The 18,613-nt window shown below is 37.6% G+C and overlaps 1 protein-coding gene across 10 annotated transcripts in view; it reads left to right on the top strand.

Moving 5' to 3' along the window:
* Positions 1-18,613, top strand: part of ERCC6L2 (ERCC excision repair 6 like 2) — a 167,345-nt gene that overhangs the window by 26,630 nt on the left and 122,102 nt on the right. For all 10 annotated transcript variants that reach the window (XR_010322946.1, XR_010322945.1, XR_010322947.1 and 7 more), the window contains 3 exons: positions 10,909-11,070; positions 11,622-11,829; positions 17,487-17,627. Coding sequence is in view for 6 of the 10 variants with exons in the window: in XM_010587479.3 (XP_010585781.2) it covers positions 10,909-11,070; positions 11,622-11,829; positions 17,487-17,627 (511 nt within the window). In the remaining 4 variants the exon portion in view is untranslated. The remainder of the gene's footprint in view (positions 1-10,908; positions 11,071-11,621; positions 11,830-17,486; positions 17,628-18,613) is intronic.

The raw sequence follows: 18,613 nt of genomic DNA, 5'->3' as shown, positions 1-18,613 counted from the left end.
AAATTGTTGAGATAAACAGTTTGTAATAACCAACTTATTCTAGGAGAGAGAAGAAGCTCCATCAGGTTTTCCAGAGTTCCTTACTCTGTTCCTGAAACTCAGTACAGATAACCTCTCCAAAAGGCCTGTTAAAGAGTGATAAGGCTTGTCCCATGTCACCTTTTATGCATTTGGTACCTCTAGTCTAAGGTAGTGATTTTCATTAATGATTTTGATGATGGAGTCTGTTGTGACTATAGACTGGCAAAAAATAAACAAATTGATGGGGCCGCTGTTCTAGGATACAAGTACCCAAGAGAAATGAGTTGGCTTATGCCCACCTGCATCTTAATATTTTAGTGGAGAATCTAAAGGAGTAAACAGGCAGTTATAAAGTCCCATAAACCCCACCCGTTACTGTCAAATCAATTCTGACTCATAGCAGTCCTATAGAACAGAGTAAAACTGTCCCAGAGGGTTTCCAAGGCTGAACTCCTTATGGAAGCAGACTGCCACATCCTTCTCACATGCAGTGGCTGGTGGGTTTGAACTGCTGACCTTTTGGTTAGCAGTCAAGTGCTTTAACCACTGTATCACCAGGGCTCCTTTGTTGTAAAATTAGATGAGTTCATTTGGAATACACGGTGCTTTGGGAGCGTATGAGGAACCTAACCCTGCTGTGGGGTAGGGAGAATTTTCAGAGAAACTTCTCAGAGATGATCTGTGAGCTGAGTGAAACTTGAAGGATGAGTAAGAGTTGAATAGTAGGAAAATGTCTTATTCTGAGTTCTCTAGAGGAGTAGAAGCAGAGAAGTGTATGTAAATATATATAGAGAGAAATTTACTTGAAGGAAATGGCTCACACAGTTGTGATGAAATGGCTCATGCAACTGTGAGGAAATGGCTCATACAATTGTGGGGGCTAGCAAGCCCCAAATCTGTGGGTCAGGCGAGAGACTGAAGACCTCTGCTGGCTCATGTGGCTTCAGGGGCTGGTGGAACCAAAATCTGCAGGTCAGGCGGCAGGCTGGAGGTCTCTGCTGGCTCACAGGGTTGCAGGGTTGGCCAATCCCAAACCTTCAGGTCTGGTGGCAGGCCAGAGACTTCTGCAGACATACATCCCAAGGACCCGAGGTCAAACAACAAGAAGAGTACAGGGCCGAGAAAAAAGAGTGAGCTTTGCCACAACATCCATTTACATACTGGAGGCAGGCCACACCCCCAAGGAAACTCCCCCTTCACTCAATTTGCTGCTCACATCAGATCACAAAATGAAAGGTGATTACATAGTGTCTGCCAAACCACTGAGAATCATAGCTTAACCGAGTTGACATACAACATTAACCATCGCAGAGAGTAATTGGGGTAGCAGAGAACCTCTGCAGAGAGAACAAACTATTTGCATAGGTGCTCAGATAAGAATGATCATAGCATCCTTGAATAAATGAAAACAGCTTGGTATGGGTGCAACCTGGAATGAAAGATGTAGTGGCCAGGAGACAAGGCAAGGGACAGATCATGAGAGTACTGAAAGCCACTTTGAGGATTTTGGTCTTTATCCTTAGAGCAGTGGAGTGTCACTGAAGTGTTTTCAGCAGCTTACTGAAATGATAAAAATGATCAGATTTACATCAAATGGGATAATTTCTGTTGATATATCTTCAAGTTCACTGACTCTTTCCTTTGTCATCTCCATTCTGCTTTTAAGCTCATCCAGGAAGTTTTTAAAATTTATATATTGTGGTTTTCAGGTCTGGAATTTCCATTTGGTTGTTTGCTGAGATTTTTTTTTTTTCATTTATTATGAGACTTTCATTCATTCGTTCATTATGAGCATCCGTTACTTTATCTTATTCACCGTAGTTATAATAACCCAAACTCATTGCCATCAAGGCAATTCCAACTCATAGCAGCTTTATAGGACAGAGTAGAACTGCCCCATAGGTTTCCAAGGAGCAGCTGGTGGATTCAAACTGCTGACGTTTTAGTTAGCAGCCATAGCTCTTAACCACTGTGCCACCAGGGCTCCATAGTTAAAATAGCTGCTTTAAAATCTTTGTCCGATAATCCCACATCTGGGTCAGTTTAAGATTGGTTTTTCTATTAAGAATGGCTCACATTTTCCTGTTCTTTATATGTATTGAGTAATTGGGATTGTATTCTGTACATTGTGAAAGTTACGTTGTGGAGACTGAATTTTGTTGTATTCCTTTAAAGCATGATGAAGTTTTCATTTTAGCACGTATGGTTGGGCTCAAACAGCAAACTCTGCCTTATCTCAGTTCAGGACTTTTAGCCTTAGCTGCAAATATCAGCTCAGGACTTTTAGCCTTAGCTGCAAGTTGGTTTGATTCTTGGACGTTTGTGTTTCAGAGGTCAGGCAGAATCTTGGGTAGATTTTATGCTCAGAATTTGAGACTTCTTTGGCTCTTCTTTCTGGGATTCCTTCCTCAGTCTCCAGTGGTCCTGGCTGCCCTGAGCTTTGTCTCCTGGTTCTTCAGACTAGGGAGACAGTAGATTTCTATCAGACTTTTGGCCACCCATCACACTTCAGCAACTATGGCCTGCCTTCAGGCTAAAGCTGGAAAAATAGGGAAATCACCTTGTACTGGTCCTCTCTTCTAGGTTGATTTCTCGACAACATCTGCTTGGTTTTGTTCAGTCTGCAGAGTCTTCAGGCAGTTGTGTTTTATGTATTATCCAGAGTTTATAGTTGTTATATGAAGGCAAGTCGAAGTACTGGAGGTGGAATTCATATATTGCCTTCATTTTTAAAGGACATTTTCACTGGCGGTAGATTTCTGTTTTTTTTTCTTTCTCCTCCTCCTCTTTCCCCTGTCCCTTTTCCTCCTCCTCTTGCTTTCCTTCCCCTCTCCCTTCAGCTTTTCCTCCTCCTTCTCTTTTATCTCCTCCTCCTATCCAGCCCTTTACAATATCATTCTGTTGTCATCTGGCATGTATTATGGCTGATGAAGTTTGCAGTCATTCTTGTGTTCCTTTTTTTTTTTTCTCTTTATCATTGGTTTTCATGAATTTAATTGATATATCTTTATGTAGTTTTCTTTGTACTTACCGTGTTTGTGGTTCATTAAGCTTTTTTGAGACATAGATTAATATTTTTCATCAAATATATAAAAGTCTCAGGCATTATTTTTTTTTTTCAACTTTTATTGAGCTTCAAGTGACCATTTACAAATCAAGTCAGTCTGTCACATATAAGTTTACATACATCTTACTCTGTACTCCCACTTGCTCTCCCCCTAATGAGTCAGCCCTTCCAGTCTCTCCTTTCGTGGCAATTTTGCCAGCTTCCCACTCTCTCTATCCTCCCATCCCCCCTCCAGACATGAGATGCCAACACAATCTCAAGTGTCCACCTGATATAATTAGCTCACTCTTCATCAGCATCTCTCTCCCACCCACTGTCCAGTTCCTTTCATGTCTGATGAGTTGTCTTCGGGGATGGTTCCTGTTCTGTGCCAACAGAAGGTCTGGGGACCATGGCCGCCAGGATTTCTCTAGTCTCAGTCAGACCATTAAGTATGGTCTTTTTATGAGAATTTGGGGTCTGCATCCCACTGATCTCCTGCTCCCTCAGGGGTTCTCTGTTGTGCTCCCTGTCAGGGCAGTCATCGGTGGTGGCCGGGTACCAACTAGTTCTTCTGGTCTCAGGATGATGTAGGTCTCTAGTTCATGTGGTCCTTTCTGTCTCTTGGGCTCTTAGTTATCGTGTGACCTTGGTGTTCTTCATTCTCCTTTGATCCAGGTGGGTTGAGACCAATTGATGCATCTTAGATGGCCGCTCGTTAGCATTTAAGACCCCAGACGCCACATTTCAAAGTGGGATGCAGAATGTTTTCATAATAGAATTATTTTGCCAATTGACTTAGAAGTCCCCTTAAACCATGGTCCCCAAACCCCCGCCCTTGCTCCGCTGACCTTTGAAGCATTCATTTTATCCCGGAAACTTCTTTTCTTTTGGTCCAGTCCATTGAGCTGACCTTCCATGTATTGAGTATTGTCTTTCCCTTCACCTAAAGCAGTTCTTATCTACTAATTAATCAATAAAAAACCCTCTCCCTCCCTCCCTCTATCCCCCCTTCGTAACCACAAAAGTATGTGTTCTTCTCAGTTTTTACTATTTCTCAAGATCTTATAATAGTGGTCTTATACAATATTTGTCCTTTTGCCTCTGACTAATTTCGCTCAGCATAATGCCTTCCAGGTTCCTCCATGTTATGAAATGTTTCAGAGATTCGTCACTGTTCTTTATCGATGCGTAGTATTCCATTGTGTGAATATACCACAATTTATTTAGCCATTCATCCATTGATGGACACCTTGGTTACTTCCAGCTTTTTGCTATTGTAAACAGTGCTGCAATAAACATGGGTGTGCATATATCTGTTTGTGTGAAGGCTCTTGTTTCTCTAGGGTATATTCCGAGGAGTGGGATTTCTGGGTTGTATGGTAGTTCTATTTCTAACTGTTTAAGATAACGTCAGGCATTATTTTTTCAAAAAAATTTTGACCTCTCCCCATTTTTTTCTAGGAGTGCAATTGAACATATATGAGATTGTTTGCTACAGTCCCATAGGTCACTGAAACTATCCTTTTTTCTTTTTTCTCTCTGTGTTTCAGTTTGGATAGTTCCCTTTGTACTTTCTTCAAGTTCATTTACTTTTTTTCTGTAGTGACTAATCTGCTGTTAAGTACATGTAAGTTAATTTTTCATTTCAGATATTGTATATGTTAGCTCTGAAAGTTCCATTTGGTTCTATTTTTATAGCTTTCATTTCTGTCATTATTTTCATGCTTTTCTTTAACTCCCTGAGCATATTTGGAATGAATGCTTCACAGTCCTTTGTTGCCAGTTTTATCATCTTTGGCATTTCTAGGCCTCTTTCTATTGATGGATACTTATCACATATTCCTTTGTATGTCTACTAATTTTTTTAAAAATTGTATATATATGAACATTATATTGTTAAGTCTCTGGATATAGTGTCTTCCTTTGCGGAATGTTGAGTTTTGTTTTGGCAGGCAGTTAATTTCTTGTAAATCATTTTTGAAGCTTGTTTTTAAGCTCTGCCAGGAAAGTTCTAGAATTATCCTTTTTTTTTTTTTTAGGGCTAAGTTAGCACTATTTGTAAGGTGTGGCTTTTCTGGTATTGCTTTTGAATGCCTCAAGTACGTAATTTGGTTTCCTAACTCCGATTTGTTGGGACTTGAATGTCTCCCAACTGTATTGAAAGTTTTAGTAAATGGTTCAGCTTATAGTTCCTTGATAATGGTTTTTTCCGTAGTATTCTTTTCCTGGCTTGTGGAGTCTTATCCTATGTTTGTGGAGCTTAATATTCAGCCAAATGTTTAAGGAGACCCATTTGTAGATTTCTAATATGCAGCCAAATATTTAAAGAAATCCATTTGCATTTTCTGGACCTTTTTTCCCCATATATTTTATTCTTACTCTGCTCCACAAAGTCTTGTTGCCTTAGCCTCTAAACTCTGATCTCTGTCTCCTCAGCTCACGAGGACACTGTTTTGTCACAGGGCCTGGTATTACTTCCAGATAGAAAACTGGGATGATTATAGGATTCACCTTATTTGTTTTCCTTCTCTTACTTATCACAGCCCTGTGCTAGTGTCTGAAAACAATTACTGTGTGTATTTTGTCCACTTTCCTAGTTGTTTACAGTAAGAAGAATTGTCCATTACTGTTGATCATGGCTTCCATCTAGGTAGCTTTTTAAAACCACTTACTTCTGGGCTTGCTATTCCAGACTTACTGGATTAAAATTTCCTTTGGAAAATGGGCCTAGAAATCTGTATAAAAATGTCCCCAACCAATTTTGAAACAAAGCCAGATTTTTGAATGACCAAATTAGGTAATCTGAGAGTCTCTTTTCATTCTAAAATTCTGTGACATTTATGAACAGTTACGTAAGATACATAAAGCCCTTGGAAGCTACTGAACTTACAATCAGAAATAAGAAACAGTCTGTGTTATAAGCATATGCAGTTTCTAAACCAAAAAACCAAACCCAGTGCCGTCGAGTTGATTCTGACTCGTAGTGACCCTATAGGACAGAGTATAACTGCCCCATGGAGTTTCCAAGGAGCGCCTGGCAGATTCAAACTGCCGACCCTTTGGTTAGCAGCTGTAGCACTTAACCACTACGTCACCAGGGTTTCCAGATATGGATCTAGGAAGTATAAATTCAATCCCTTAAGGACAGTAGCCATTTCCTATCATCTTTCATTGTTATTTCTATGTTAGGAGGAAGTGGTAGGCACTCTTCTAAGCACTTTACATGTATTGTCTCTTCCTTATGTAGAAGACACTATTACTACCCCACTCTCTAAGTTAAGTAATGTAGGCATGGAAAGGGTTAAATAAATAACTTGCCCAAGCCTACACTAGTAAGTCAGTGGTGGAGATAAGATTTGAACCCTGACCATCTAACTCCAGACTTGGGGCTTGTAACTACTTTACTGTACCACACCAAAAGCTGCTCTGTAGTTAGGTAAATGTAATAAGAAATTCATCTATCATCACACTGATCATACTTCAATTATTGTTATTTTTTACCTGTCTGTCTATACCTTTAGGCTGTGAACCCTTTGATATAGAAGATTTTATTTTTAATTTCTGTATCTCAGTGCTTATTACACATTTAGCATATAATAGATGCTAAATAAATGTTTGCTGAATGGTTCTTTTCTGTGATTGTTGAAAATGTTAAATAAGAACTCTAAAGTAGAATTGTGTAAATATAAATCAGGTTTCTCTGTAAGATTAGAAGATCAAGATATTATGATCTTTGTTATTTTTACCTTTATTTGTTGATGGCTTTATTTTGATAAGCATTCAAAATAATTTGTATTTTATCTGAGTAAACATTAAGTAATCTTTGTGAAATAAGTGTGCTGTAGAGGAGGAAACCCTGGTGGTGTAGTGAGTGGCTAAGTGCTACGGCTGCTAACCAAAGGGTCGGCAGCTCGAATCCACCAGGCGCTCCTTGGAAACTCTGTGGGGCAGTTCTACTCTGTCCTGCAGGGTCGCTATGAGTCAGAATCGCCTTGGCAGCACTGGGTTTTTGGTTTTTTATGATAAGAGGATACTTAGATCAGGGTTTATCATAGATAACATTTATTATGGTAATGTTAGCATTTACCATAGAGATAATAGATGACATTAACATTTTTCATAAATAATCCAGAGTAGAGTCATCACACTGCGTGATATGAATGAGCTGTATCTTTTTTGTTGTTGTTGTTCAGATAACCATCTCCAAATCCAGTCTTGACCTCGACATCACTGAAGAACATGTTTATGTTGCAACTTAAAAATTTTTCTTTAGTTTTTAGTATCATCTGCTTATTTCTTCTTAAGGAGAATGAAGATTTTGCCGTATTGCCCCTTGATCACTTAGGGTGACCTGGCTGGGTGGTTTTATGGAGTGAGAATTGGTATTTAGGAAGTCCGACAACTTCTTAAACAAGCTGTTGAACATTGACATAACTCCAGTTTCCAGACTTCTCTGATGCTACCAATTCCTAGCCTTTTAAGAGCTAAAAACATAAAAATCATATTGCTTTTTGGCTTTTCCCACTAATGGCACCAGGTGCTGCTTTCTTTGCTTTTGTAAGTCATCTTGTTCATCTTCTTTCTAGCTTCTTAAATTTTGTGGCTTTTTCCTTTCTTTTTGTTCTTAAGGGCTTCTGACATATTTCAATGTTAATAAAATTATCAAACCAAGTCAAAAGGGTGGTACATGAACATATGTGTATGTATTTACCACCAACATTCAACAATTGTGTGTAAATATTTTCAAATTTTGGCAAAATATAAGTTAATAGATATGTGTATACATGTGTTTGTCTATGCCTGTATGTGCATACACACAGTGGTGGTGTTGAGTAATGTCAGGAGGTTGCATGTAATATGACAGCTTTACTCCCGGATAATTTAGCGAACATCTCCTAAAGCGAATGGTATTTTTTCTTATACCACATTGTCCTTGCCACACCTAAGAAATTTAACAATAATTAGAATTTCCTTAATTATCCCAAACCTATCTTTAATATCTGATGTTTGCAAACCAGGATTCAATAAAGGTTCAGATGATAAATTTAGTTAATAAGTCTCTCTAGTCTCTTCTAATCTAGAACGTTCCCTCCCCCCTTTTTTTTTCATTATATGACTTTTTGAGGAGACTGGGCCAGTTGTCTTTTGTTGTTGTTAGCTGCCATGGAGTGAACTCCGACCTCATGGCAACCCCATGCACAAAAGAATATGGACTATTGTGATTCACAGGATTTTCATTGGCTGATTTTTGGAAGTAGATTGCCAGGCCTTTCTTCCTAATCTCTCTTCATAGCAACACACAAGCCTCCGCTAACAGTGGGTGATGGTTATGTTTGAGGTGTGTTGTCTGGGAATTGTGTAAAAATTCTACTACTGAACCACTACTGCCCTCGATGTCTCAAATACTAAATTTGTCTGATCGCTTTCTCAGAGGATTGTATGTTCCTCTTAATGTCTGTATTTCTATGAGGCAGATTTGGGTCTAAAGGGTTAATTAGATTCAGGTTAAACATTTTTGAAAAGAATATAAGTGATGCTGTAAGCTTCAAATTGTATCATCTTTAGGAGATACTAATGCTAGGTTGTTCCACTATTAAATGATGCCAAGTTTGTCCCACAGGTTAAGAAGGGGCCCATCAGATTGGTCCATTATAAAAATGTGTTTTTCCTTTACAATTAGCTGGTAATCTGTGGGGTGCTTACTTTGCCTGCATTTGAGTATCCTGGTCCTTCAATACTTTTACTTAGTCATACTAACATACACAAGTTATTCTTGCTAGAATCAATTATTTTATTGGGTATTGCAAAATAATGGTTTTCTGATATTCTCTTTCCTTCTACATTTATTAACTGATGTTCTCCTGCAAAGAAAAAATTTCTCTCATTACCTAGGAATGAACTACATTTTCAACTAAAAAAGAAAGGTAAATGCTTGATTCGTGCGCTTCAGTTACCAGTTTTCAGAGTAAGAGATTGATATAATGGTCATCTCTAATGATGGTAAAATTTCTCTCCCCCTTTCTCTTTCTTTTTTGAGTATCATAGAATCATGGATTATTGAGGTACAATGTACCCATTATAAGTGTGGAATGGTTTTCAGTGAGTTTATAAAGTTGTGTGCTCGTCGCCACGATCAGTTTTAGAACATTTCCTTCATCTCAGAAACTTCCACTTACTGTCAGTTCCTGCTGCCACCCCAGCCCCAGGCAGACACACTTATTTACTTTCTGTCTCTCTAGATTTGCCTGTTTTTGAAATTTCATATACATGGAATCAGGCAATATGTAGTCTTTTGTCTCTGGCTTCTTTCACTTAACATGTTTTTGAGGTTCATCCTGTGTTGTAGCATGTTTCACTGGTTCGTCCCTTTTTATTACTGGACAGTATTCTGTTATGTGGATATACTAGGTTTTGTTTTTCCATTCACCAATTGATGGACACTTGGATTCTTTTCAGATTTTGGCTACTATGAATAATGTTGCTATGAACATTAATGTACCTAGCTTTGTGTAGACTTATGTTTTCATTTCTCTTGGGTAGACACTTAGAATGGAATTGCTGAGTTGTACGTTAAGTATATGATTAACTTTTTAAGAAAATGCGAAACTGTCTTAGAAAGTATCTGTACCTTTCCAAGAGCGGTTTATGAGGGTTCCAGTTTCTCCATATCCTTGTCAACACTTGATATTGTCAATCTTTTTTATTATAGCCATTCTGTTGGTTATGTAGTGGTAACTTGCATTCCCCTAATGACTAATGAAGCTGAGCATTTTTCCATGTGATTATTTGCCATTCATATATTTTATTTGGTGAAATGTTTATTAAAATTTTTTGTTCATTTAAAATATTGTGTTGTTATAAACTGTATTAAGTTGTAAGAATTCTTTATATAGCCTGTATACAAGCCCTTTATCAGATATATTATTTGCAAACGTTTTCACCAGTATGTAGCATGTCTTTTCATTTATTAGTGGTATCTTTTAAAGAGCAAATGTTTTTAACTTTGATGAAGTCCAGTTTATCACTTTTTTTTCTTTTGTTGACCTTGCTTTTGGTATCATATCTAAGAAATTTATGCCTACCCTCAGTCACAAAGGTTTTTTTCTATGTTTTCTTTTATAAATGTCATAGTTTTAGTTCTTATATTTAGGTTTATAACCTGTTTTGAGTTAATTTTTGTGTATGGTGTGAGGGAAGGATCTAAATAAACTTTTTTTTGCACAGAACTCTTGGGCTTTTATATTTCTAAGTAGTCTGGTTTCTTTGTCTTTTGGACATGCCTCTGTTTGTCTTTGGGTACATCTGTGTGTTTTGGTTCGTCTTGTATTTCCCCTGCTCTGTGCCTGAAATCAACCATTTTTCCTTTGGCCCTTGGTTCCTTTTGGTGCATGGAGCACTGTGGGTGCTCCTTAATATTAGAGTAACAATTGAGTCTAACCTTTTTGGGGAACAGAGCTATGTAATATACTTTTTTAAAATCGTGAGTTTATATTAATGTTTTTTCATTCTAATTTAGAGTTGCAGATTTTACTTCTTTGATTTTATATTTTCTGATTTGTTACTTGGTTTTTTTTTTTTTTCTTTTATTATCATTTTAGTGGTGTTTAAATGAGTTTTCTCATTCCACCACTGGCCTTTTTGTCTTCATACCTTTTAATTTCATGGAGGTCCAAACCTGTGGCCATTTAACTAATGAAGTGAGGATCCAATGAAATCACCAGAGTAAAGAGGGAAAAATATCTAGAACCTTGGTAGAGACAGCTATTCTCTACAAATTATGTAGACTAAGAGAGAGAAGTTTTCTCAACCCTTTCCCCCCTTTTTTTCTCATTTCGTAGTTTGGAATGGTCAGCTGTGATTGTGGATGAAGCTCATAGAATCAAGAATCCAACGGCTAGAGTAACAGAAGTTATGAAGGCTTTAAAATGTAATGTCCGCATTGGCCTCACTGGGACCATTCTTCAAAACAACATGAAGGAATTGTGGTGTGTGATGGATTGGTAAGCGAAAACAGTTTTGGCGGAAAATTACCTAATACTTCTATAGTTTAATGTTACCTTGTTTGCTAATTATTAGTATCTGATTAAACCAATTATTTGTCTATTTACAGAAGTATTTGATCCCAAACATGCTATCCCAGGTAGAGTCCCATGAAAACCTCAGCTCATGGCCATCTCCTTTATTTTTGTGTGTTATATTGCTCATTGTGCACCTTACCACCTTTTTGTGAATCTCGATTTGATTTCCAACTTTAATGTTTCTCTGTGTTGATATGATAATTTAAAGCCTATCTTTATGTATTAGTTTTAGTTCCCCAAGTAAATACTCAAGCTAATTTACCAAATCCATCATTTTCTTATTGTTATAAACTAAAACTGTCATAAAAAACATTCTGTTTTCTTGGCTTTTGTTATTGCTGTCATCAGTAAACAAGTGACTTAGTATATTCCTTAAAAGCAAAAAGAAGTTGATGTTTTTCTATTCAGATAATTTAGTAAATTTAGATAATGGGTTAGTAAAGTCCTAACATTTTCTCCTTGCATTTATAAAGGGCTGTGCCAGGACTTTTAGGTAGCAGGAGCCACTTCAAGAAGCAGTTTTCTGACCCAGTAGAACACGGTCAAAGACACACAGCAACGAAAAGGGAACTAGCTACTGGCCGAAAGGCCATGCGCAGATTGGCAAAAAAGATGTCTGGTTGGTTTCTCAGGCGTACCAAGACTCTTATCAAGGATCAGTTGCCTAAGAAGGAAGACCGGGTAAGAACTACGTTTGTGTATACTATTAATTTCTTGTCATGTTCTTTTTTTTTATTTTAAGAGGAAAATATTTCCTGTAGTATTTTATAAATACTTTTTTTTTTTTTTTTTTGCTTTTTATTCCAAGTGGGGAGGAAAAAAAAACTGTTACATGTAGACTGTAGAAAATATGAATTGAGCCAGTTGCTTTCCTTGCTAACCTTCCTTGCTAATGATAAACAACAGGTTTCTTGTTAGTACACATTCAGCTCATCTCATTTCTCTTGTTTTAGCACAGGAAAGTTTTTGATAAAATTCTTCCTCAGTGAAGAAGGAAGAGCTTTTCTCCCTACTGTGTTTTCCGTTCATACTTTGTTCTTCCCACACTGTCCACTGACCACCACCCAGTACATCCATTGGTACCTACAGGACCTAGGTGGCTAAGAGTTTTTTTCCCCAAAGGTTTGTTTCTTGTAGAATGCTATTTGCTGTTACATGCTATTACATGCTGTTACATGAATGACCTAATTTTAAGAATTTGTAGGACAATTAGATTGTGGTAATTATTCAAGAGTATTTGAGTTGTTGACCTTCAGAGGATTTTTTTTTTTTAATATTGTGGTCCTCTTTGATAGTTTCTAATCTTGTCATTCTTCTAGTTCAGGCAATAGAATAAAGTTTCTATAAATCACTGTGAACTGAACCTAATTAATGTGGTCCTAAATAAGGGCAATTCTATCACATGCCCTCTAGTCTTAGGATATTCAGTTGATTATTACTTTAAAAAGTATATTTGAATGGAAAAAATGATACTGATATGCAAGTGGGAGAAATTGATACAGCATTTGATTTTTGATATTTATCTAAAGCAAATATTATTACTGAATTGGAATAGTTTATGAACCTCACTTTTAAAAATATTTTACGTAATTTTGTGTATATTTTTTAGTTGTCTCTCTACCTAGTAGGAGAGTACCTGAGTGGCACAAATTGTTAAGTGCTCGACTACTAGCTGAAAAGTTGGCAGTTTGAACCCACCCAGAGGCCCTTGGAAGACAGGCCTGGCGATCTGCTTCCCAAAGGTCGCAACCTTGAAAACCCTGTGGAACAGTTCTACTCTGCACACATGGGGTTGTCATCGGTTGGAATCGACTCAATAGCAACTAACAACAACAATCTAGTAGGAACAACAAAACAGTAAATATATGACAAAAAAGTTGTGCATGTTATAAATTGTAAATATTATAGCCTGGAATCCTGGCTCCACTGCTTAAGAGTTTTGTAAACTTAAGCAATTTGCTGAGTCTCTCAAACGCTGGTTTCCTCATCTGTTAAGTGGGAATGATGGTAATGATGCCCGCCTCACGTGGTTGTTGTGAAATGCAAGACACAGAAGTGTTTAGTAAATGTTAATGTTTTTTTAAAAACAGCGACTCAAAATACCCTCCACACTTTAATCATGGACTATAATCTTCTAAGTTCTCTTTTAATTCTTCTTAGATGTGCTTTTATATTTAAGGTGAGGGTCAAGATGTTCCTAATATTTTATATATACTTTATCTAACACTGTTTTATATAAGCCAAAACCAAACCAAACCAGTTTCCTTCAAGACGATTCCAACTCATGGCAACCCCATGTGTTAGAGTAGAACTTCACTCCATAGGGTTTTCAAGGCTGTGACCTTATGGAGGTAGATCTCTAGCTCTTTCTTCCAAGGTACCTCTGAATGGGTTCAAACCACCAACCTTTTGGTTAGTAATTAAGCACTTAACCATTTGCACCACCCAGGACTCTTGTTCAGACACATGTATTTGTCATCTTTTATTGCAATACTGTTCTATTATAGTGATTTAAAGATATAACACATATAAATAGAGGGTTCCCTCCCTTGTTCACATTCCTCAAAGTCCAATTATAGGTATATTTAGTTTTAGGACCCTAGTTACATACAGCTGTATCTAGAAGGATTTATGAATTTCTGGTGCTACTAGAAATACAGAGTAAATTGAACCTCCCATAACCTTAACCTATCCTAACCTATTGCCACTGAGTTGATTCTGACTCATAGCAACCGTATAGGGTAGAGTAGAACTGTTCCATAGGGTTTCCAAGGCTGTAAATCTTTATGGACGCTGACTGCCACATCTTTCTCCTGGGGGCCAGTGGATGGGTTTGAACCACCATTTTTGTTAGCACCGAGTGCTAATGGGGCTCCTTCCTCCGTAACCTTGTTGTTGTTAGGTGCCATCAAGTTGATTCTGACTCATAGCAACACTGTGTACAACAGATGAAAACACTGCCTGGTACTGAGCCATCCTCACAGTCATTGTTAGGCTTGAGCCCATTGTTCTAGCCACAGTGCCAGTCCATCTTGTTCAGGGTCTCCCTCTTTGCGCTGACCCTCTGCCTTGCAAAGCATGATGTCCTTATCCAGATATCCTGATAACATGTCCAAAGTATGTGAGAGGAAGTCTCGCCATCCTTACTTCTAAGGGGCATTCTGGCTGTACTTCTTCCAAGACAGCTTTGTTCATTCTTCTAGCACTCTATGGTATATTCAATGATCTTTGCCAATACCGAAATTCAAAGGCATCATTACTTCTTTCATCTTCCTTATTCATTGTCCAGCTTTCATATGCATATGAGGTGATTGAAAGCACCATATCTTGGGTCAGGCACACCTTAGTCCTAAAGTGACATCTTTGCTTTTTAACACTTTAAAGGTATTTTGCAGCAGATTTGCCCAGTGCAGTGTGTCATTTGATTTCCTGACTACTGCTTCCATGGGTGTTGATTGTGGATCAAGTAATATGAAATCCTTGACAACTTCAATCTTTTTTCCACTTATCGTGATGTTGCTTATTGGTCCAGTTGTGAGGATTTTTGTTTTCTTTATGTTGAGGTGTAATCTGTATTGAAGGCTTCATCACTAAGTGCTTGGAGTCCTCTTCACTTTCAGCAAGCAAGGTTGTGTCATCTGCATATTGCAGATTGTTAACGAGTCTTCCTCCAGTCCTGATACCATGTTCTTCATATAGCTGAGCTTCTTGGATTATTTGCTCAACATACAGATTGAATAGCTATGGTGAAAGATACAGCCCTGATGCACACCTTTCTTGACTTTAAAACATGCAGTATCCCCTTGTTCTGTTCGAATGACTGCCTCTTGGTCTGAGCACAGGTTCCTCATGAACACAGTTAAGTGTTTCGGAATTCCCATTCTTCGACTTGGAAGAAGGACCTGGAAGTCTGCTTCTGAAGAAAATTGGCCAGTGAAAGCCTTATGAGTAGCAGCAGAGCATTTTCTGATATGGTGCTGGAAGGTGAGCCCCTTAGGTTGGAAGACACTCGAGAGATGACTGGGGAAAAGCTGTCTCCTCAACGTAGAGTCCACCTTAAAGACATGGATGGAGTCAAGCTTTTGGGACCTTCATTTGCTGATGTGGTGTGACTCAAAATGAGAAGAAACAGCTGCAAACATCCATTAATAATTGGAACGTGGAGTGTACGAATCTAGGAGAATTGGAAGTCATCAAAAATGAAATGGAATGCATAAAGATCAGTATTCTAGGCATTACTGAGCTGAAATGGACTGGTATTTGCCATTTTGAATCAGGCAATCGTATGGTCTACTATGCTACTGAAATGCTGGGAACAAAGAAAAAGGATTGGTCCTTGGAAAATATGTCCGTGGTGATAGAAAAGAAGCCAGAGATAGTATGATAGAATTTTGCAAGATCAAGGACTTCTTCATTGAAAATACCTTTTTTCAACAGCTTAAATGGCGGCTATACACGTGTACTTTGCCAGGTGGAATACAAAGGAATCAAATTGACTACATCTGTGGAAAGAGACATGGAAAATCTCAATATCATCTGACGTAACAAGGCCAGGGCCCAACTGTGGAACAGACCATCAGTTGTTCATATGCAAGTTCAAGTTGAAGTTGAAGAAAATTAGAACAAGTCCACGAGAGCCAAAGTATGACCTTGAGTATATCCCACCTAAATTTAGACACCATCTCAAGAATAGATTTGATTGATTGAACACTAATGACCGAAGACCAGATGAGTTGTAAAATGGCAGCAAGAACATCATACATGAAGAAAGCAAGAGGTCTTTAAAGAGACAGGAAAGAAAAACAAGCCCAAAATGGATGTCAGAAGAATCTCTGAAACTTGCTCTTGAACGTAGAGTAACTAAAGTGAAACGAAGAAATGATGAAGTGAGAAAGGTGAACAGAAAATTTTAAAGCGTGGCTCAAGAAGACACAGTAAAGTAATAGAATGAAATGTGCAAAGGCCTGGAGATAGAAAACTGAAAGGGAAGAACACCTTTGGCATTTCTCAAGTTGAAAGAACTGAAGAAAAAAATTCAAGCCTCAAGTTGCAATATTAAAGAATTCTACGGGAAAAATGTTAAACAATGCAGGAAGCATCAAAAGAAGATGGAGGGAATACACAGAGTCACTATACCAAAAAGAATTGGCCGACATTCAACCATTTCAGGAGGTAGCATATGATCAGGAACTGATGGTACTGCAGAAGGAGGTCCAAGCTGTACTAAATGCATTGATGAAAAACAAGGCTCCAGGAAGTGACAGAATACCAATTGAGATGTTTCAGCTAACGGATGTGGGGCTGGAGGTGCTCACTCATCTATGCCAATAACTTTGGAAGACAGTTACCTGGCCAGCTGACTAGAAGAGATCCATATTTGTACCCATTCCAAAGACAGGTGATCTAAAAGAATGCAGAAATCATCGAACAATATCATTAATATCAAACACTAGTAAAATTTTGCTGAAGATCATTCAAAAGTAGTTGTAGCAGTACATCAACAGGAAACTTCCGGAAATTGAAGCCAGATTCAGAAGAGGGTGTGGAACAAGGGATATCATTGCTGATGTCAGATGGATCTTGACTGAAATCAGAGAATACCAGAAAGATGTTTATCCGTGTTTTATTGACTATGCAAAGGCATTCGACTGTGGGGATTATAACAAATTATGGATTACATTGCAATGAATGGGAATTCTCAAAGCCCTAGTGGCATTGTTTTATCCTATTTTCTTAAACCTGGGTACAAAATAGTAATTTGTAATTGCTTTAGTCTGAATTTAGTTAATTCTTATCTTTACTAATCTTAGGAGTTTCTGCTAAGGTATTAAACATAAATGCTCTCTTCAGTTTTCAATATTATCAAAAGTTTTTTTTGTTTGTTTCCTTTTTTTCTATTTCCAAGTATTTCAGTAAGTATTGTCCATTCCATTGTTCTGAAATCTTTCAGAATTTTTCCTTATCATGTTTTTTGTTTGACGTAAATATTAATCGCTTATTTGCCTGATGGGCTAATATGGAGCCTTGAAAAGACCAACAATATATCAAGAAATATATAAGGAAATCACATTTGCTTTTCATATTTTGATTCCTTTTAAATAAAAAATGAGTGAACTCAATGAGGTTTATTTGAAAGTGAAGTTATAATTTGTATAGAGGGGGTTGGGAGGCCAGTAATATAAGAGAATAAGGAGAAATTGTCATAACAGTGTAACTAGAGGGAAGAAAATTAGTTAATGAGCAGTTTTCACTGTTATAATCTATAAAATCTAATGTGCATGGTGATTATTATTGCTAAAAAAAGATACTAATAATTTCCTTGTGTTTTATCTTGACAGATGGTGTATTGTTCTCTGACAGATTTCCAGAAAGCTGTCTATCAAACAGTGTTAGAAACAGAAGATATAACTTTGATACTCCGGTCTTCTGAGCCTTGTACCTGCAACAGTGGCCGAAAAAGGAGAAATTGTTGTTATAAGGCAAGCATCACAGTACGATGTCTTCACTCTCTTGCTTTTAGTTACATAGTACTCTATGCTGTTGTAAGAGTAAGTCGCAAATGAAATAACTTTTCCTCTGATAGGTCTTTAACTTTGGAAGCTATAAAAAAAAAAAAAAAAGTAATAGTTTTCAAAAATATTTTAAGACATTAGATAGCAATTGCATATGAAATACAGTATTCAAATATCCTTTCAAATACTTATTTTTGAAAGTAGATTTCAATTTTATGTCCTCCCTTTCAACTTGTCTTTGGAAGTATACTACTTTCGTCTTGAAATTTTACTTCATTTTCAGGAAGTTTCTCATTATCTGTTGATAGCAAACCAATGTACTTTTTTTTTTTTTTTTTGGCTTTAAAGAATAGAAATTTCTTTTCTCACAGTCCTGGGGGCTGAAAGTCCAAATGAGGGTCTTGGTGATGTCAATTCCTTCCTTGTTGGTAGCCCCGGGCCTTCCTTGGCTTGTAGAGGACAATCCTCACATGGCATCTGTCTTCCCCATTTTGTTCGCACCTCTGTGTCCATTCTGCTCTTTTTATAAATTAAAAGTGATTAGCTTTAGGCTCCACTCTATACTGGTAGGACCTCAACTGATTGACCGATTGCATTATATTAGATCGCATTGTGGAGTGTGATTACTTTATATTACATTAAATTTCAACTACAGAAGTAAGGGTTAGGAGCCTAACATGTATTTTGGTGGGGTGCACAATTCAATCCATAACAAGCCTTCCTACAACTGGAGGAGTTAAAATGAGTAGGATGAGGGAGGTGAGGATTGAGAGAAAAGGTGGACATATATGTGGGGCTTACCAAGGGGCAGAGGTATGATTTTGAAAGTGATGGGCAGAAGTTGTTGAAGTTTTTTGAGTAGGGAAGGGAGGAGATTAAATATGTACTTTAAAAGATCTCAATCCCATGCCTGCTGGTGTTATTAGTTGCCATTGAGTCAGCTCTGGTTCATG

This window comes from Loxodonta africana, chromosome 9 (genome assembly GCF_030014295.1).
Source record: "Loxodonta africana isolate mLoxAfr1 chromosome 9, mLoxAfr1.hap2, whole genome shotgun sequence".
Taxonomy (NCBI): domain Eukaryota; kingdom Metazoa; phylum Chordata; class Mammalia; order Proboscidea; family Elephantidae; genus Loxodonta; species Loxodonta africana.
The sequence above is the reverse complement of the archived record's forward strand: the minus strand, read 5'-3'. Positions and strand labels throughout refer to the sequence as shown.